This window comes from Lynx rufus, unplaced genomic scaffold (genome assembly GCF_022079265.1).
Source record: "Lynx rufus isolate CCGP_SWC_20201006 ecotype Redwood Valley unplaced genomic scaffold, mLynRuf1.p SCAF_9, whole genome shotgun sequence".
Lineage (NCBI taxonomy): Eukaryota > Metazoa > Chordata > Mammalia > Carnivora > Felidae > Lynx > Lynx rufus.
Genome location: NW_025814897.1, coordinates 4,038,978 through 4,060,101, shown reverse-complemented (window position 1 = coordinate 4,060,101; position 21,124 = coordinate 4,038,978). Strand labels below are relative to the sequence as shown.

The window sequence follows — 21,124 nt, the reverse complement described above, 5'->3', positions numbered from 1 at the left end:
ATTTGGGGGGTTATTTGTATTTAGTAGAAGTAAAACTGTTGAAAGAGATACTTATTAGAACGTTTTTAAGATTTTCTAAACATCATGAATATAAACATTACAAGCACTGTTGAAAAGAGTTAAAACAATAAAATCAGTACTATCAACCAAAGTCAGTTGCTACGTGATATTTCCTTTTCCCTGAAGAATATTAATGGATGTAGATAATTGATCCCATGGGTAAAATTCTTAAAGGTGGGAATTAAAAGGTTATTATTCAATTCAGAAAAAAATGAATAAATTGGATGGCTGCACAATTTTAAGTTCATTCAAAATAAGGTATTTCAAAACCAACCGAGTGCTAAGCCCTTCAGAGGCAGGCATATGTATGGGGAAGTTAGTATTTAGTACAAGGGAGAGAATAAATACGTCTATGTTTTAGTGCATAGGTCTATGTACATGTGCATATATTATATAAAATACGTGTGTACTGTTATATGTGCACATGTATATAGACAGTGCGTATCTATAAAATCCTAGAGAAAATACGAAACATCTAACAAAAGGTATAACAGAGTAACCTCTGGAAAGATCATGTGTGATAAGTAAAACTGCTTTCAGGTTTGTAACATAATTCTGATGCTGTAGTGAATAAATCTGGATGTATGTATGCACAATCTTCCTCAAGGTTTGTTACGTTCACAAGACGGTAAGAAATACCTTCTAAGCTGAGTCATGCATCATAAGCATTGTTTAGCTTCAGAAGTGAACATGCAGGGGGAAATGGGCTCGGCTGAAATACCGCTTTATCTCTCCTTTTCCGGAGAGTTCCGCAGCCCGAGTAGTGAGATCACAGACGGAACCACCATTCTTGCTCTTCTCTACGGCACTAATGCCTTTTCCTCAACCGCGCGTCCTCAAACCACATGGTGCAGACCTGGCTTTCTTGGGTTGTTGACAGGAATTGTTACTTAGAATTCAGAAAGGTAGGAGGGCTCAGAGTCTCATATACAATTACAGACTTTATAAAATTTTTATAAGTTTTGGTCACTAAGGCTGACAGAAAACAGTGGGCATCTGAACTCAAAACTTCAGACCTTCCAACTCTGTAGTCCTGACCCTCATGGGAGGGCACCACCAAGTTTACATTTCATGCACGTTCAGCTAAGGTGCTGTCAGCATGACTATATTCAGGTGGAACAAGCCATTCAAACGGAGACCCCACTCTAGATATACAACACGGTTCTAAGGGGAAAAAAAACAAATTTCACCAGTTCAAAAAGCGGAAGCCACACTTTACTTGAGCATGAGATCTAAGATACTCATCTACTGCCTGTTGTCTGCTTTCTCTCACTAGAATATCAACTCATCTGAGTGCAGGGTTTTGTCTGTTTTGTTGTGCAGCATATCCCGTACCCAGCTTAATAAATATTTGTGGATGAATAAATGAATTTCTCAATCAATTTTATTTAACAGCATGTATCATTACAATGTATCGACACATAAATAACAACATACACAAAGGAAAGACAAATGGGAGAACAGCAACGCCATATCAGTTTTGATCAAAACGAATGATTTCCAGGGCCACAACACTCTCAACCTTCCGTGTCTGGGTACGTGTCTCGTGCACGTTACAGTGTCTAACCAGTGCCATCTGTGTTGGGAGTTCTCAGTTGAATTTGGGAGATTTTTACATGTTGGTGCCAATATCTCATTCATCTACAAGGAATCATATTTTGTTCAAAATGAACGAGATGGTGGAGTGGTCACAGGTCCCGGGTGACCATTTTCAACAAGAGCACACACAAGGAACACTTTGAGGGAAAAGATTCTGGGATGTTTTTAAATTACCGAATCATTATGCAATTGCACAGCCCAGAGGTATTACTATAGGAAGATTACATTTTTATACAAAAGACAAATACGAGTATTGCACTGTTTTAATAGCAAAAATATTGATATCACTGTCAAACAACAGTTAACTTTACAGAATATTCTTTACGTATATAAGAAACCACTGAATCTCAATCACTGTAACTTATGTTTTGGTAGCATGCTTCCTGAAAATGAGCCATGCTTGCAAGGTGATTCAATATTCTGGTTTCAAGAATTAGATCTCCCGTGCCTTTAATAACATGGACGAAAAGGAGACTGTCTACATTATACCTATAATGCACATGAAAACACTTTATTTCACATAGAACAGGCAAGATTTCAGAGAACCTTTAAAGAAAACAGCTGTGTATACTCAGAAAACAAGCACACAAACTCAGAGATATTTACGTTTAGAAGACCTTCACTTGGAATTAGAAGTGACAGAATTCCACCTTTCTGTACAATGCCCTCGTTTCAAGATAGGGGAATTGATAGGTCAAAATTACTGAGTGATTCTTTTTCGACATCTACGGATTTTCTTGAGAAAGAGGATTAATTCTTCTTTTGTTCTAGTATCTCGGAAAAGTCACAGAACTTAAAAAAAATGTTTTTCTGGTAGTCCAGAGCTGGTCATCCAAGAAGAATCCCACATGAAAAATTAGCTTAAATCTACTACACAGGAGAACAAGACGTGAGCCTTAGTTAGGAATGGTCGAACAGCGTGGAACTCATTTCCTTCTTGATCAATTTCTTAAAATAGGATTCTTCATCAGAGGCTGAAAAGAGGAGGACTGTACTGAAGTACGACTTTCCATTACTGTGTCTTTTTTAGGAAAAGAAATATAGACGTGTATATATATATGTATATATATATATACATATATATACTATATATATTATATACTGCTTTTCAAGTCCCATGCAACTGTTACACAATTAATTAGAAGGTGTATATTTTGCACTCTTACAAAAAAACTGCTGTAAGTCGGTTTGCATTCTAAAATCATCAACCTTCAATCAAGGCTTGGCAGATTAACAGTAAACTGCTAGCTGGTGATGCAACACAGAGAAAACGAATCCCAGCACACGGAGGCTGCTTTCTCTCTGGAATTTTCTCACGCTTTGACCTCAGGGCCAAGAGTTTTGGAAATAACTCGAAGTTACTAAAAACTAAAGTTACATAAGCTAAGAGTTAAATAACATAAAATACTTCCACTTTATTTAGAGGAAGGGCTTCATGAATTATTAAAAATGTGTTCTGCCTAACGAGACAGTGAGCTGAGGATATAGGTCACCGACTGTTCATCTCCTTTGACCAGCATTGACTCTAAAGGGCAGGCTTGACTTTAGGGGAGAAGAATATACCAGATATTCTCTATTATTTAAAAGGTATTTTCATTAGGATGGCTTTGAGAAAATGTCCTTAAAACTTGGAGTATTTTTCATTTTATGATGTGGTGGAATGGAGCAGTCGTATTTTTCTTAAATCTTAAGAGAAGTCCAAAAATTATATTGCGTATGTGTCAGTGGTCAATGAGAAAAATAATCGGTGCAAAACACCCTTTCCACGTGAAAATTAAATATAAAATAAAATTTTGAAAGCATTTAGTTCTATAAAACATGCTCATTAAAATCTTTACATTCATATCCCCACTATTATAAACAGACAATGCAAATCACTATCCAATGATTAAACTACTTGAAAATTATCCATTTGAACACTATTAACTATTATTACAATGATGTTTAAAAAAAACAGTAACAACAATAATATGGTGTTTACTACCAGATATTTTTCTGTGATTGGCTGCTGCTTTTCTCATGTTCATTCTTGTGTCCTTTGGAATGTTAGCATTTCATCCATTTCTAACTAGAGTGTGACAGTTTCAATTGTTAACATCTGAGCATTTTTCCAAGAACAACAGTGCAAAAAAAAAAAAATAATACAAATGAAAGTACCGAGTGTACTCAAAGCTCAGGACAAACCTATTCAGGGCCCTCAACGGACTCCCGTGGATCATGTGACCCATGACCCATGCCACCACACGTATGATGCAGCGCTCACCCTGTTCCCCATGGCTGGGGAATCAAATCTGCCTGTGGACAAGACGGAACAGCATAAAGCATAGACCAAAACTTACCATAATTGTGGTTACAACCACTGTTCTGTTCTCAATAGCTGCTGTGTCATTGCCAAGAGTGGGCACGTCCTGAATCAAGACTAATTTATCCATATCATTCCAGTAACCAACCTGCAGAACAGAGAAAATTGTTGAAGACGCATTTTAGAATAGTCTTCTCCAGCTCTTTTGGGAACAATGAGGGGTATTAATAAGCAGGCAAATTTAAAAAGGAGATAAAAAGAAGGCTTTGGGAGTTTTCTTAGTTGGCAATGAGCCGATTTTTCTGATGTTAATGATACTGCCTGGTTGTACATTTGGCAACTTCACAATATACCATCGGGGAGTGGCCACGACATTGGGGAGGAGGGGTTCAAAAAAGAATAGGGATACAGATGGAACACCATTTTATGTTGAGCCTCTCTTCTAGTGGGACTGTCACCTTCTAAAATTAATTTACATGGTTTTATCAATGTTACTGGTTTTATCGTAAAGGGAATATATACGGGTTATTTTCAAGCAAAAAAAGTCTTGCATATTTTTGAGGCAATATAGAAATAGTTTTGGGTTTTACATAAGCTAGCCCCGGGGTAAAAGCCTGACCACTTTCTAAAAGGCTACATACATCAGAGATTAATATTAATGAGCAGTATTTTCACATTCAAAGATAACACTTAAATTTGTATTCTTGCATTTTTACATCCTTGTATTACTTTCTCATTTGGACATGAAACAAAGTCCTTTCCATAAAATCTATTAAGTACTTAGTTAAGTACTTTACAAAGTAATGAACTGTGACGGGGTCCTAAAGGAAATCCAGGGCTCTTTGTATCCTGTAGACCATGAAGTAACAGGAATAGCCACCACTTGGGCTGCTTGCACTGGGACACACACTGTGTCCGATGTGTTTTGTTTAGATGCATGGAAAAGTTTATACACACAGCAAATTCAGAAGTAGGTGCATTTACGAACCAGATTTTGGAGATGAGGGCCTATAAAAGAAGGTTAAATACACTGCACTCGGGAATACTCCACGGGGTCAGAATTCAAAACGCAGGTCTGCAGGACACAGAGTCCACACACTTTGCTATTAGGCTCCACAACCTTCTCAAACAGGTGTTCACTTAATACTTGCTTAACTTCCTTCCTGAATTTCTGGATGCAGGTGATCATACTCGTGTCTCCAATAAAATTTATGTAATTGCTTACTGGTCTCATTTGTCCCAGTATGTTCTGGAAGTCTCTCCTGCTTCTTCCAAGCTTCTTAACTATTGTGTTAGTATTTGTGAACATAGTAAAATGAAGTAAGGATTAACATGTCAGAAAGAAGCACCATATTATTCACAAATGTTGCATGTATCATCATAGGGCAGACAGAGGAAACTGACTGTCATTAAGAAGGTCTGACACAGTTCTTAGTTTGATCTGAAATCATGAACGTACAGCAATTCAGCAATTGTTTTCAAGTGTCCGAAAGAATCTATTTGTACCTGATGTTTATTTAAGAACTCAGTTAAAAAGTTAATTTAAAAACAAGTATGCCTCTGAGACATACACACACATCCTCATAACCCTCAATTCCTATGTGTACTTAAAAAAAAAAGCAACATGTCAGTTAACAGGCTTCCAGTTAATTCTCCTTTCCGCATGACAATTATAAGATGTGAAAATAGGTTTTACAGTTTAGCACTTCGTTAAGAGGCAGCCACCTTCCAGGTCCCAGCAGCTCATTGTCTAGGAATGGCATTTTTCTTTCTTAATGAGTTCCCACAACAGAAAAAACACAGATTTGGGACACATCCTGGAGAGTCCTCAGATGTCGGCAAGACCCTGACATTTTGCATTTAAAAATGGCCTGCGGCTTCATGACTCTCGACCCTTAAAAGACAAGTGATTTAGAAGTGCCGACAAGTTAAAGTAATAAGCAAAATTTTACCTAAGTGGATGTGTTTGCCTTTTATTTACTTGCAATTCTGTGCAAAAAGAAAGCCAGGGCTTGGGGTATGGGACCATTCATGGCAAATCTCATTAGACCATGGACTCACTGGGAATTGAGTCAATTAGAGCGGACAGTGATATAGGGGTCACCTCCTGAAGAAAGGAATCTTAAGAGTTGGGACCTAGAACCTCACGTGAGATGCAGTTTCTCTCTTTAGTTCGTCACACCATCGGACAATGTACTAGCAACTTTTCCCAAGCCTGATCTCATTTAATCAGATGGGGAGCTAGGCGTTTTTCCTAGAGACAGAAATTGGGGGAAGGATACTTTTGTAACGCTAGAGCAAAAACAGGGAAGCATTTAAATCACTAAAACGGCAGCGATGTCAGAAAAATATTTGTCTTCTTTGGACTCCTAAAGGTGAATTGTGCATAAATATTGCCATACTATGAATAAACATCTCTGTTTTTACAGGGGACCTTGACTGCGACGTAGGGATCTGGTGAGGACTGAGGGGCCATGAGGAGCCCCTGTTGTACTTAAAGCTTGCTCCTGGGAGGGCTGATAAGACCAGACATGTCCCCCCAAAACAGGAATCTCATACCAGCCCTAAAGGGAACTCTTAGAGGCCCTGGGACTGACAGGGTTTCACAGCAATGAAGAGAGTGAGCTCTGGAGCATGGTGAACCCTGGTTTCCACCCCATCTCCACGTCTTTCTAGCTGAACATCGCTGGGCAGGTTAGTTTCTATGAGCCTTACTTTTCTTTAAAATGAGAATAGGCAGGGGTGCCTGGGTGGCTCGGTCGGTCAAGCCTCTGACTCTTGATTTCGGCACAGGTCATGATCTCATGGTTCAGGGGATGGAGCCCTGCCACCGGGATCTGTGCTGACAGAACAGAGCCTGCTTGGGATTCTCCCTCCCTCCCTCTCTTTCTTAAAAATAAAGAAACTTAAAAAAAAAATAAATTTAGAAAAAATGTATCTCACCTCCAGGCTGTTGTGTGGATTAAATGTAAAAACGCACATCGGTTTTCCATTTTGGTGTGTGGGATGTAACCTGCTCTCAATAAATACAATTGTTCCAATTAAAAATCCCTGCACCAGGCACATCTGGTTGCAGGGCACTTCCTGGGGGTCAGTGGAGTGGAAAGGTCCCACCGCACTCAGGAGCCAGCGTTTCTGAAAGAGCGTCGTGGCTCCTCCTTAAGGAGTCTCTCCATCAGTTCCTCTGTTACAGAAGTCACGGAAACCGACAGGCAGACCTTCTGATCTATTTTCAGAGACAGCTCCCTTGCCGGCAACTGTTCCATTTACAAGAACGATCGCTCAGTTTGCAGACACTTTGCCGAGTTCCACCAGCAGAGTGTTTCTCGGCGTGGCTCGTTTTTAAGTTTGATATTCCTGACAGAAGGCCCAAGTTGCTCGCTGCCACGGAAAAACGAAGACGGATGAGTCTACCCGATTTTACACTTCGTATTTCTTTTAAGGGTTTTGGATGGATGTCAGCTGAGTGGGAAGATGTTCATCACTCTCCCAACTTGCTCTTTAACCTTCGCCTCCAAAAACCTTAATTGCCGTTAGCGTCACGGTTCAACAGGCCATGGAAGGATTCAGTGCCATATACAGCTCCCTTGCTATTACTGCCAGCTACCACCAGCTTCCTTTTTATCCTTTCTTTTACGGAGAGGTCATTCTACTCTCTGTACTTACTGTTTTGTGAAGTAGGGGGTGGTCTTTTGCATTTCGCAAAGCTTCTGTTTACATGGCTCCTCTTGCAAAGTCTGGTGTGTGGCCGGAAGGTGCGCCTGGAGGTGAGCCACTGTTGTTAGGGCGGGGACTCTGTCCGCTCCAAAGAGGGGAGAAGCATTTGCCCCAAACGGGCTGCCTCCTTTCTTGTCGCTGGCTGTGTGTGGACGCAGTGGGTCCAGTCGGTGTGTACATGGGAGTCACCACGTTTCTTCCTGGGAGCACATCTCATCCCCTTGCCACGGGTGGTGTCCTTGGAGGGGCCCATGGGGCCTGTCACCTGCTCTTCCTGACCTGCTTCGGGTTCTCACCACGTCCAGCCTCCCTGTCCACCTGTCCGAACGCTGGTTTCCTGCGTCTAAAGCCTCCCTCCTCGACACAGCCTTCCTTGATTTGTCTTCCTCCAGCTGGAAGGGATCTCCTCCTCTTTAGGATTTCCACATGCCTTCTTTTTAACTGTCGCGGAAATGACTATATTCTACCGTGCGAGAAAGTAAACTCCTTTGGAGCAGGACCACTCGGGTGGGGTAATAATGTAGAAGGTTCTGACGTCAGGCACATCTGAATTAAAGTCTTCGTTTTCTCATTGCTGGGCCTGAGACAAGGAGCTATAACCTGTCCGGCCGTAGTTTTCTCGTTGGAAGAAGGGAGCTCATAGTACTCACATTACAGGTTTGTTGGATTAAGTCATACCAAGTCCAGTGTTTGGGACACAGCAGGCATTCCATACGTTCTAGCTACTATTACTGCATTGTAGCAGGAAATTATACATGAGACAGCTTTTTAAAACAGCCAAGGGTTGAGACAATTTTTAGATGAGGGAACTGAACACGTCTTTCCTTGAGCATCCTAGCTAATCCTAGTGAAAGGAATGTTAAAAATTATATGTGTTGGGTATAAAGTACCTACTAACTACTGAGATTGGATTGTCTGGTTCCGTAACATCAAGTACTGGCTGGATGTTCAGACGACCAATGATATGCCCAGTCACGTCACCGGACCAGCAGAGTCACCTTCTGAAATCCAGGAAGCTGGCATCAGCAGCTTCCTATCCAACTTCCCCATCCCCTCAATTAGAGTTTCCCAGGTGTTTGTTCCTCTACCCTGCTGGCCAAGTGATAAACTTAATCTCATCTTCTATCTGCTCTTTCTTTTGTTCATTGCAATGTGTTTACTTGCTTATTTCAAGAATGTTTCATCTGTTCTAAATATGTTTTTGTTGTTCTGATGATTTCATAAATGACTGCATGGAGGTCAGTACGTGTCTTATCTGCAAGGTATGCTTTCCTGCACTGTAAATTTTGGTTTTTGAGACTCTTTTGCTAAATCTTTTTTTAAAAAAATGTATTGTTTCCACTTTGGATACGGGATATAAACAGCATATAAATTAGTTTGTTTCAGCTTTGGCATACCATTAAATATCAATTATGTGACACAAGAATTTACTTCAGCTCAGATTATTAAAAAAAATGCTATTTGTAAGTACTCACATTTAAAAACCAATGTAGACCATCCAGCTACCTATTACGTATAAGCCTTTAAAAATGTCAAATGCAAACTAAGAAGACCGGTTGAGTGTGGCTCACCTTTCTAGGCCCTGTGCTCTTCAGCTCAAACACATCCATTGTGTAATTGACCCTACGTCCATAGTGGTCAAACTGAACATTTCCTGTCAGTCCTTGAATTCGAACCTATGAATGAAAAACAACACCCACTCATATATTCATTTGCCATTTTGCTTACAGAAATCTTGACTTCATCTGCTATAACTATAAGCTATGAATAACTAAAATACCATAGGATATTTGAGCTGCTGGGATATAATCTGAAAGAAGTAAATCAAAGGGATATAATCAATTCTGATATATACTTGAAAGAGGAATATTTTTTTTAATGTGATAAAGAATACTTCCTTAATATTGAAGTATTGCCTATGGGAAAGGAAATATGGGTTATTAATAGTTGCTTTTCAGTTTTATCTATGTATTCACATAACACATTAAATAGTCCTGATAACCATACTGTATCATATTCTCCTTGATAATATTAAAATTAAGCCCTGAGGGATTTAAAATACAGATATACTAAAAAAAAACTTTCAAGGGTTTTTTATTCCAAATTTCCTTTTAATTCATTTTTACCTGTGATCTGAACTCATGGCATTTCAGAACGTTTAAAATGTAAGATTACAAATATACACATATTACATTAATCATTTGAAAAATACTGTTAGTATAACCCAAACAGAGTAAAATAAACAAATTACTTAATCCAAGTTTACAAGACAATTTAAAGATCTACTGTGGTAGTAATTAGCAGTGGTTAAAAAACATTTCTAGTTCTTGGATGTTCTGGCCCCAAGATAGCATGGACTTCCTAGAGTCCTCGTAGTTAGGTAGGTCAATGTGACTGAAATAAGTGAGTTGTAAACAGAGATGATGAGTGTCACCACTGGGCCACAGCATTTAACTGCCAATTCAAAACCTTCCATAACTCTCTTTCTCTTTGTAGCATTTGAGACGGTTATTGCTGTGTTAGCCTGAGTGATTACAACCGGCAGAGTACCTCTCCTAATCTAACGTGTGTGTGTGAGTGAGAAATACTCCCGTTGTTTGAAGTCACAAGGACTTGGGGTTGTGATTGTGACATGACCTAGTTTATCTTGACTAAGCATCTATATAAGATATGAACACTATTCTACTTAGTATTTTATTTAGAAATGTCTCAAAAATGATAATGGCTTAATATATTAAAATGGCAATTGTAATATGGATTTACTCTCAAAAAAATTATTCCATTTTCTTGAAGATGCCGCACTTAGCACTGTGAAATCAACTGAACTTAATTAAATGAAATTGTGAGTTACCTGTTTGAGTGTCCTCTCCATGTCAATTCCCTGGCCCCATGGAGCCGCAGGATTTGCCAGACAATCCCCAGCATTTCCTCTCCTTGAAATATCAATCTTCTGCCTCCTGAGATTTCGGAAAGTTTCAGCCATCACAAGGACTCCATCGTAAGTCAGAGCAGACGTATACTAACAAAATGAAAGTAATTATAATGGTGAATGATCAACTCTTACCAGTCACCAGGAACAGTCTTGGGGTCCTTGAGCACCCGAAGAGGGGCCGTTAAACACCCTCTTGCCTAAAGGACAGTTAAATTACTGATATTTAATTGACTCTAGCTTCAGAAATTTCTATTATCACTTTATTACAAAGAGTGTATACTGAATCTTACCACTCTGATTTTAAAAGGGGAAAACACACTGTGAAAAATAGAAATTTTAATGCACAGTTTTCCATTGGGTGAGAAAAGCAAGACCCCTTGGTGAGTGAGGTCTTTTCACCGGGTCCGAGTAGAAACAGATAAAGTGCAAGCAGCTAAGTGCATTACTACCACCATCTGCCTTGAAGTCATGTGCTGCGGCTGAGTCCAGAATGGCTGCGGTGCCTCATTCTCCTCTTCTGAGATGCCCAGCAGGGCTCCTTAAGATTTATTGTGCATTTACTGACTTGAAGTGTCTATGTTGGTTTGGTTTCTCAGAAGAATGTGGGAATATTTACTGTCACCTAGCCATAAGATGCCAGAAACAACATCTACTTATTGAACAGAAGTGTATGTACCCGTCACTGTGCTACATACGAATGAGCATAGTTAGGTCCACGCATGTTGTCCGGTGTGCATGTGCACGGGAACATCAGGTCATCCCCCTAAGTTTCTGCTGTCACAGAGGGTCAAAGTAGAGACCTGAAGTGAGGACCCTGTGCTTTCTGATGATGCCCCTTGCTTCTCTGTGAGAAAAGACAAAGCCCTCAGGAAAAAATTATTCAGGATAGAAGAGGAAGCGAGAGGAAAAACCAAGAACATGTAACTTGTTTAAGCTGAAAATAAAAAGAACAGTGCCCTGGGGCGCCTGGGTGGCTCACTCGGTTCAGCGTCCGACTTCGGCTCAGCTCATGATCTCATGGTCTGTGAGTTTGAGCCCCACGTTGTGCTCTGTGCTGACAGCTCAGAGCCTGGAGCCTGTTTCAGATTCTGTGTCTCCCTCTCTCTCTGCCCGTAACCCACATGCATTCTGTCTCTGTCTCTCTCAAAAATAAACAAACATTAAAAAAAAAAAAAGAACAGGGAATATGTGTTGGCTTTGACTCGGCAATGCCTGAACACGTGGAACACAGGGCACAATTTTCCTGAAGCACGGCAGAGCGCCAACCACCAATCATGACAGAGGCCTGTCTGATCTCTTTCCCGAGTTCCATCCGGTCAGATCTCTACGATGAAAACATTGTAAGCCTGTACAGGAGGCAGTTCTGTGCTGTGGAAGGTAGAGGATGTCCCCTTGCTTTGCTGCTAGCAAAGGAAGAAAAATCATTTGAAATTCAAATTGCAGAAAGTAAACTTAGGCGATGTGACTAGTAGGCACACCAGCTGGAGAAGAGAGAATGAAACGTGGATGAGGTCGCGAATATAAATCCTAACAAAGAACCTTTCTATGTAGAGAGCCCAATTAAAACGCTTCATCAGGAAGATGTATGGGAGACCTGTAAACTATGAGCCTTGTAATATATTCTCCTAGACATGATGAGATAGGCGTAAGGGCAGGCATGTACCATAGGTAAGGGCCAGCTACCCTCGTAGCTGGGATGATGTTCGACCTCCTCCCCTGCCTGGACCAGACATCTCTGAGCAGAGAAAGCCATCAAGTCATGTTGTTGTTGTTGTTGTTGTTTTGGAAAGTAAGAAAATAAGAACAAGAAAGAAAGGAGAACTTCCTAAAGACCTAAAACACCTGAGAAAAATGCAATGTTGGTATTTTAGGTTTCAAGAAAGGAAACAACAACAACAACAACAACACATTGTCACTTGTTTAATAGGGAGAATAAAGCTGAGAAGAGATGGCACCAAAAAGCGAATGCACTTGCTGTGTTTTAAAAAGTCCATCCATTTTCATGAAACAAGTGAACTCCAAAAGAGAACAGATATCACAGAGTGGAGCATGAGTGGCAAGGGCCTTTGACAGGTTGGAGAGCTGGGACTTGGGAAGATGTAGTGGTTTATATAGATTTTCCTTTTTTGAAGGATATAATTCTCTTTCACGTGTCTTACTGTGTTAATGTCCAAGAAATCAGATTTATGGACGCACATTTCTAGATGGCATCTAGAAAATTCTTACTGACAAAACACTTCATTTTAGGGCTGGGTAAAACTCCGGTTTGGCCTGGAGTTATTCCTGCTTTAAATGGTGATGACAATGGTGAAGTGAGTTCTGGTTACCCAGGTTCAGAGATAACAAGACAGAGTTTGGCAGAATCATAGCGCAGCGCTGAGAGCCTGAGCTTTGAAAGGAAAGGACTACGTGAATTCTAACTTGTTACTCCTAGTTTTATGGGAATGAGTACATTTTCCAGCTATGGAACACAAAACAGATCAGAATCAAACCAAACAAGCTAATAGTGACTATTTCCTGTGGTTGTTGCAAGGATGAAATACCACATCTGAGAACTCTTTGAAAAATGTGCTAGACACTGGCTAGGAATGGCAAAGTCTACACAGATGTGTCCTAGATGGTTACTGCTGCAAAGGAGTTTACAGAAGGGCAACAATAAGCACATAAAAAATTACATTAAGTCCTCTGTGAGAATTACACAATTAAATAACATGGAGATTACACAGCAGAAAGGGATTGTATTTACGGGGAGACTAAGGAGAGGCTTCATAGACAAAGTAGGATTTGAGATGAAGGCTCATATAAGGTGGTTGGGTTTGGACAGCTGGAAATAAAGGTGGAGGAGAGCTAAGGTGGGAGCAAGGACACAGGGACGGGTAAGGAGGGGAAAACTTCAGGGCCGTCCAGTGTGGCTGGCCAGAAAGGCAGCAGAAGCACCCATGACTGGAAAGACCTGCTGGGCCTGCACTGTGGAGTGCCTCTATTCCAGAAGGTTTCCTTTTCTTCACAGCAGGGGGGTGACACGATCAGAAATCGTGTTTCAAATCTTTGATGAGGCGCCAAAGAAACTCAAGGGAAGTTCAGTTAAGTACATTTGATCCTCATTACCCACGGATCCAATACTTGCAAATTCACCTACTTCCCAAATTTGTTTGAGATGCCCGAATCAATAGCTGCAGGGGGTCATTTGCAGACATGTGTGGAGTTGGTGAAAAACAGGGTCACGCAACACACGCACACCCAGCTGCAGTCAACCAAGGCAACACTCTGCCTCCTTGTGTCTCCTCCCACACTGTAAACAAGGGGCCTCTTGTGGTCTACTTCGTGCCAGATTTTTCCACAGTGATGTGCTTTTTGCTGAGGATTTCACTTTTCAAGACGACCCAAAAGTGTAGTGCTGCTGTGCTATGTAGTGATCTTCCGTGCAAGAAGGCTGTGGTGTGCCTTGTGGAGAAAATACACGTGTCAGATAAGCCCTGTGGAGGAATGAGTGACAGCGCTGTTGCCTACGAATTCAATGTTAATGAATTAACAATGCAATACATAGGGTGTCTGTAGACAGACTTAAAACAACATGTCATATGATATGTGTTGAATGGTTGACAAAAATGTTATGGCCAGAGGCTTGTAAGAACCTAACGTTGTATTTCCCTTAGGAGCACGTGTTCACATGTCACTCATTGTTCATGGCCACTGTATAGACCATAAATACCATGTGTAATGAGAATTGATCGTGTATGTTTATGAAATGCCTAGTAAGTGCCTAGCATCATGCTAATAAAGAGCTGTGAAAAATGAGAAAATTATGTTTTTATATATAAAACAAAGTGTCTCACTCTGTGACACAGACAAGTCTAGTTGGAGGTTATCAAGTAGGAGACACTGGGATGGGCTCAAGGCAAGATAGGGAAAGACTGACCCCATCAGTGTGCCCAGAGGGGAGAACCACAGTGGACACTCCTACCACGTGGTGATGTTAGTAGCCACAAGGAGCCACAAAACCCTAGAGAGAAGCTTGAAGCCTGTTCTAGATACCACAGCTCAAAGGGTCACAAGATCTTTGAAAGATGGTTTACGGAAGAAATGCCGAGCAAAATGACGGTGTGACCATAGACAGGGTGAGGAAGAAAGAGTCAGACAGACCGGTGTGAGGAGCAGTAGTGCAAGGAAGTCTCTGCACACAGACAAGAGAATGAGGGGAACGTGTGGCAAAGTGTCCGGATCAGAAATGAGTCCAACAGGAAACTTTGTACATCCTCTCTTTGCACATTAATGCTTGATCTAATTGGGCTTTACGGAGGATTTATCTCTGAACTTGCATGAAGGCTAAAGGACTTCTCAAGGTGCTTTGAATCTGGACGGTGATTTGCATCTTGAAAATATTTAGGCTCTTTAATATGCTTTCACATGTATTATCCAAAGTACAGAAAGTGGTAAAATATAGTAGACAATGCACTTGTCTAAGACTCAGGAAGCCCGTGATTCAATTCTGGGCATCCTGCAAACTCAGAGATGGCCAATGAACACACCTGTGTAACAACCTGTATTTATTAGTTCCTAAAATCAGAGGGTTGGATATGGTGCTTGATGCATAGCGGATACTCAATAAAGGCTCTGTTTTGAAATTTCATGATTCTATAGAGTAGTGAAGCTGATGTGATCAGCCAAATTCCTGTTTTACCGAGGGGAATTGACATAGCTGGTGGGAAAAGTGTTACATTGAGAGAACAAAAGACGTAAGACTATTTACCTCTAGATCTAGATTACCTATAGTTTTCTAGGACTGACTTTCCAAAGGACATTTGAAAACATTTTAGTAGAAAACACTGACAGTGAAGGATCAGTGCACACTGAGAATGAGAACTGCCGTAATTATGCAGGAGCTCAAACCCACTAAGCTGGAGTTGGAGACACATTACACCATTATTTACATGATGTCTACGGCCGCTGTCTCTTCAGCTGAGAAGAAAATGGGCTGTGATGACAAGTTTGCCAGCTTCTTTTGTGGCTACCACTAACATGCTTCTGCAATGTCAGTTAGAGAAACATTAAGCAACCTGACCTTGAACTGTTAGTGTCAAAGAGTTTTGCATTTTACATTTCTACCAATTCCCCAATTTGCCTACTCATTATAAATCACTTTGCAAATATAGTTTTTGCCTAGCGGCGGTTTGGGGGTGGACTAGTTACCAAGGATTGTTCACCTCTGAGATATTCAGTGAGTGAAAAATTGTTTTAAAGTCTACAGTTTCTTCACAGAAATTTATATGCGAAGGAATAATAATAATAAGAGTAAACTACTCGAGCTAATGTCCAACAATCCTGCTCTTACATATAAAACTTAGAAATTATTAAACACTTGTACAGTGCAGTGCTAGTGACAAAAAGCTTGCGCTCTATGCCACACTATAACTGACAAACATTTACGAGAACAACCACATAATGAACTTTCTACCTTAAATTTTAAAAACGCTGAAAATACATAAGATAAAAACAAATACATACCTTTGGAGGAGTCTCAGACCCTGGATACTCTCTCTGGTCTAGTTTCTTCCAGCGATCCATTAGTTTGGTTACCATAGGTGTATTAAAATCAACCAGCTGGAATCCTGTAACATTGGCTCCACCATGGATAAATCTCTCCAGAGAAATATCCTTGAATCCCTATAGGAATCAATATGATAGTTTGTTAAGTTTAGTTCATTATTATACATTTCAGCTCTTCAATGGAAACAGAAGTTAATAACCAACATGTACATTTATCCATATTTCTAATAAAGCAATGGCTGGAAATGTGGAGGGTTCAATTATGCCAATTTAACTGTTAAATTCTGTCATACAAAATCTAATACATGGGGAAAGCAATAAAGATATTTTTAGTTCAGTTCAACTCAATTTAACAAGTATTTCTTGAATGGCTCTGAATGCCTTTCATGAAGCATGAAGGGGGATATAGCAGATGAAAATGACAGTACCAAAACGTCTCCTATTGAGGCCATAACTGCCCTCTGATGTAGATATGTAGAAACGTGTCTTATGTGAAGGGAATATCAAGGTAGTATACTTTGAGTATGTGATGCATAGTACCTTTATGGGGGGGTTCAGTTTAATTACAAAGTAGTCTAAAAGCAGACAGAGCCAATAAGTTGAGCCAGGGAGAGTAAAAGCTTTGATCGTATGAGTCACCACAACCCTTAGAGTCCTGGGATGTGGTAACGGAAGAGAAGAGAGCAACACAGGCCATTTGTGGACTTCTGTGTGTGGGAAACAAGATGGTGTCCCCAGGCGGGCTAGGGGAGCTTTGAGGGAAGAGTGTTCTCTCTCTTGGTCCACACATAGTTATTATCTGAGTTTCAAAAATTCTGGAAAAATCACTTATTTTATTTCTTTTTTAATTTTTTAATTTTTAATTTTTTTAATGTTTATTTATTTTTGAGAGAGAGAGAATGCAGGAGGGGCAGAGAGAGACACAGAGAATTCAAAGCAGACTCCAAGCTCTGAGCTGTCAGCACTGAGCCTGATGTGGGGCTTGAACTCACGAACCATGAGATCATGACATGAGCTACAGCTGGACGTTCAACTGACTGACCCACCTAGGTGCCCCTTTTTTAATTTTATTTATTTATTTATTTAAATTATTTTATTATTATTATTATTATTTTAATGTTTTATTTATTTTTGAGACCGAGAGAGACAGAGCATGAGCAGGGGAGGGTCAGAGAGAGAGGGAGACACAGAATCCGAAGCAGGCTCCAGGCTCTGAGCTGTCAGCACAGAGGCTGACGCGGGGCTCGAACACACAAACTGTGAGATCAGGACCTGAGCTGAAGTCGGATGCTTAACTGACTGAGCCACCCGGGCACCCTGTGCCCCTTTTATTAAAAAAAGTTTTTATTTATTTTTGACAGAGAGGGAGAGAGAGAGAGAGAGAAAGAGTGCAAGTCAGGGAGGGGCAGAGAGAGAGGGGGATAGAAGATTTGAAGCGGGCTCTGTGTGCACAGCAGAGATCCCAATGTGGGGCTCGAACTCACGAACTGTGAGATCATGACCTGAGCCAAAGGCAGATGCCAACCGACTGAGCCACCCAGGTGCCCCTCTTTCCTTCTTTCTCTGCCTCTCTTCCATCCTTCTTTCCTTCCTTCCTTCCTTCCTTCCATCCTTCCATCTATCATCTAATTTTTTTATACCTGGGCCCTTTTTTCTGCTAAGTATTTAAGGTGCATTACAAATATACTCAATACAAATTAAAAAACAAATAGGCAATTGCAAGAAGAGGAGAAAAAAGCCTATTAGGTAAGCAAATTAACAAAACCAAAGGTATTGGCTCAGAGAAACGTTTGCCCTTCCCCCACACCCCCAACACACATGCTCATGAGTTTGTAGCATCCTTATTTGCCTTCCTTTTGGTTTTCTCTTAGAATTAAGTAATTAAAAAAAGTTTTTTTAATGTTTATTTTTGAAGGAGAGAGAGACAGAGTATGAGCAGGGCAGGGACAGAGAGAGAGGGAGACACAGAATCTGAAACAGGCTCCAGACTCTGAGCTGTCAGCACAGAGGCCGACGCGGGGCTTGAACCCACGAACCGTGAGATCATGACCTGAGCTGAAGTCAGACACTTAACCAACTGAGCCACCCAGGCGCCCCATGTTTTGTTTTGTTTTCAATGTGAATTTGATTCACTTGTGTTGAGGAAACTAAGAAAAAGTGTTTTGTTTATCTATTTATTTATTCTTTGGCAAAAATAAAATATGCAGCTGTGATCCTGCGGTCACAGCGAGAACCAGCGCAGGAATCAGGGAGAAGAGAAAGACCCGGTGCTCCCTCTCTTCCTGAAATGTGTCTCAGACTCGATTTTGGAAACGTCTGTGTTTTTTGTTAATAAAAAAGCAGGTTATATACACACACTGCTGTGTGGCTACCTGAGGGGAAACGGCCCGTCCACTGGCAACTATGCAAAGTTGCTCCTGAAACCTCCAGGAGTGTGCGTTTATAGCTAACCTTGATGCTGCACTTGTTATGTGTCGGGCACTGTGCTGAGCACCTCACACGGGCTATCCAGTTAGTTCTCATCACAAGCTTGGAGACAGATCGGCGTCTCAGACTTCTCTTACAAACAAGGAGACCCAGGCTCGGCAGATTACAGCAAGACTCCGGAGGATTACCCAGAAACACACACGATGTGTATGGACCAGGACGACTCTTGCGTTTGCCGTCTTTGCCCTCTGCTCCTGTGTCTTCCTACAAGAGTATGTGTTTTCAGTTTTGGTATCTATCATCACTGCCTCTAGCAGAGGGAGGGTGATACTGTAGAAAACTGCCCGGACCCTGACCCCTCCTCCGTAACCCTCTGGCCTCAGGTTTCCCGTGTGCAACACAACAGTCACAACGCTGGGGTAGCTAGCACATCTGGTTTGAGTTCAGCCAGCGATAGCTATTATTAATTAATCCCCTCGACAAATATTTATCTCAGGCCTATTACGCGCCAGCTAATTTGACAGCTCATCAGTAACATTCTCATTTCACTGGGAAAGAAACTAGACACCAAAAAGCAAGTCTACGTTTCTGAAATGGGAAAAACACTGTCCATCAATCTCAAGCTAGTAAAATGTCAGCCGAACATTTGTTTGCGTCTAGGAGAAGATAGGGCAGATTCACAGGCAGGCCAAAAAACCCACAAAAATTCAGTTTTCTAAAAGCCACGGTGATTCAACTATTGCATTAGTTGCTAATTGACGACATTATTATTTTCTTTCAGCAGAGGCTGAAATCAGAGAGCTGCCACGCTTTCTCTCATTGCGTTGTCCCACAGCTGCAAGACACAGGCAGAGACGCAGCCTTCAGAAAAAGCATCCGATGGAAAGTCTAACTGATGAATAACAGCCCACATTTCTCTGACTCTATCCTACTGCTCTGCTGAAGGTGAAGGAAAAAATATTACCGCATCTGATTTTAAACTCCTTTCAGTTATGATCTGAATGAATGGTGGGTGGCTCAGTTAATTTTAGCCATGTCTGCTTGAGGACAGGCAATATTTTTCCTTTCATATACTTTAAAGGGTTTTAGATCGAAGAGTGATAGGATCTAGACTGTGAAGCAGTATTCTTGGAAACAGTTACTTTGGTGGCTCTCTAGACTTCAGTTTTTAACCAGAGAAGTGAAGACACTGCTATAAAATTGTAACTCTTCACAGTGTGTATGTGTGTGTGAAATCCACGGTTCAGTAACTAACTTGACTAACTTAACAGTGTCTATATAATACACTGATACCCTAAGGAAAGATTAACCTCCAACTCGGTTTTCCTCTTAATGTCCCTTTACAGTTCATACATCCAATGGGGGCAAAGAAGCAGAGGGAAATTAATAAACTACAGGACTTCAGATACCCTGCTGACTACAGATGTAAATCTGCAGGTCGATCACATCATAGGTGTTTAATAAGTGCTCGCCCTTTAGCATTTGTCTAATTCTGATTACATTCCTGCTGTTTTGCATTTCAGGCTCAAAGGATGACTAAATCATATCGACACAGCTCTGGTCAGTTAACAGAAGGACTGGCAGGGAGCATGGGAGAGGTTTCCTTTTTTAACGTCTTTTAAAAGCTGGGTTGTTAAGAAATTGACTTAAAGTATGCATTATGGTGATCAAGTGTATAGATGGTGGAATCAGACATGCTCAATGCAGAAGTTAAAAAATGCAGTAAGCACAAAGCAAGAGGTGAAACAATGTCTTCAAGTTCATGGAATCTCGAGTGGGGTCATCGCCCTAGAGCGAAACTATGCTATTGTGCAAATTTTGGGAACGGAGTTCTAGTCCCCATTTGGACATCAACTGGATGCTGACACGTGGACAAGTCACTGCAATTTCCTTACCTTCCAGATGAGGTGTGGGTGGTGTGTGCATGTCTGTGTGGTTCTGCGTGCTGAGGTGAGGGACAGGCAAGGAACAGATGCAGTGAGTCTTCAGGGACATACCCTGGTCATTCCGTAATTTTATAATTTTACAGTACTTCATGAAAGGTCCAGGTGTTTTCCTACATGGAAATGGAATGTATTTTTAAGATGAGAAATGTAAATGAGAGCAAGATTTCAGGACCTTGCCTTGTAGGTACAACAATGTCCACGGCTTCTTGTGCCTACTGGTGGCTCTAGTGACATGCTCTGCTGGAGGAGGGGTGAGGAAAGACAGGAATACAAACACAGAGAAGGTCTGCAGGGCCAGGTGCCCCTCAAGTCTGGCATACGAAATATTTAAATGAATGCCCATTTTGTGGCTACAGCAGGTATTTACCCATCTTGATTTGATTTATTTGATTGACTTATTTTTTGCAATCAAACAGGACAGAGTTTCAGTCTTGCTTTTGAGACTTAGGGTCTGTGTGATCTTGGATAAGTTACAGTGAACCCCAAAGTCCAGTCTATAGAATAACATATGGTCTATGTTGAGGGTTAATTAGATTAATTATGGCAATGAAATAAGCACAATGACACAAGCTGGGAGACAGAGGACAGCCAGCC

The 21,124-nt window shown here is 41.0% G+C and overlaps 1 protein-coding gene across 3 annotated transcripts in view; it reads right to left on the bottom strand.

Annotated features, from left to right (window-relative positions):
* The window catches only part of GRIA4 (glutamate ionotropic receptor AMPA type subunit 4), a 398,973-nt gene that overhangs the window by 58,179 nt on the left and 319,670 nt on the right, over window positions 1–21,124 (bottom strand). For 2 of the 3 annotated variants that reach the window (XM_047071078.1, XM_047071079.1), the window contains exons 6-9: window positions 16,116–16,274; window positions 10,530–10,697; window positions 9,250–9,354; window positions 3,999–4,109 (exon numbers count right to left, since the gene is read on the bottom strand). In XM_047071078.1, the coding sequence (XP_046927034.1) occupies window positions 3,999–4,109; window positions 9,250–9,354; window positions 10,530–10,697; window positions 16,116–16,274 (543 nt within the window). Of the gene's footprint in view, window positions 1–2,600; window positions 2,634–3,998; window positions 4,110–9,249; window positions 9,355–10,529; window positions 10,698–16,115; window positions 16,275–21,124 lie in introns of those variants that run through there. The other variant, XM_047071080.1, reaches the window with a different exon arrangement.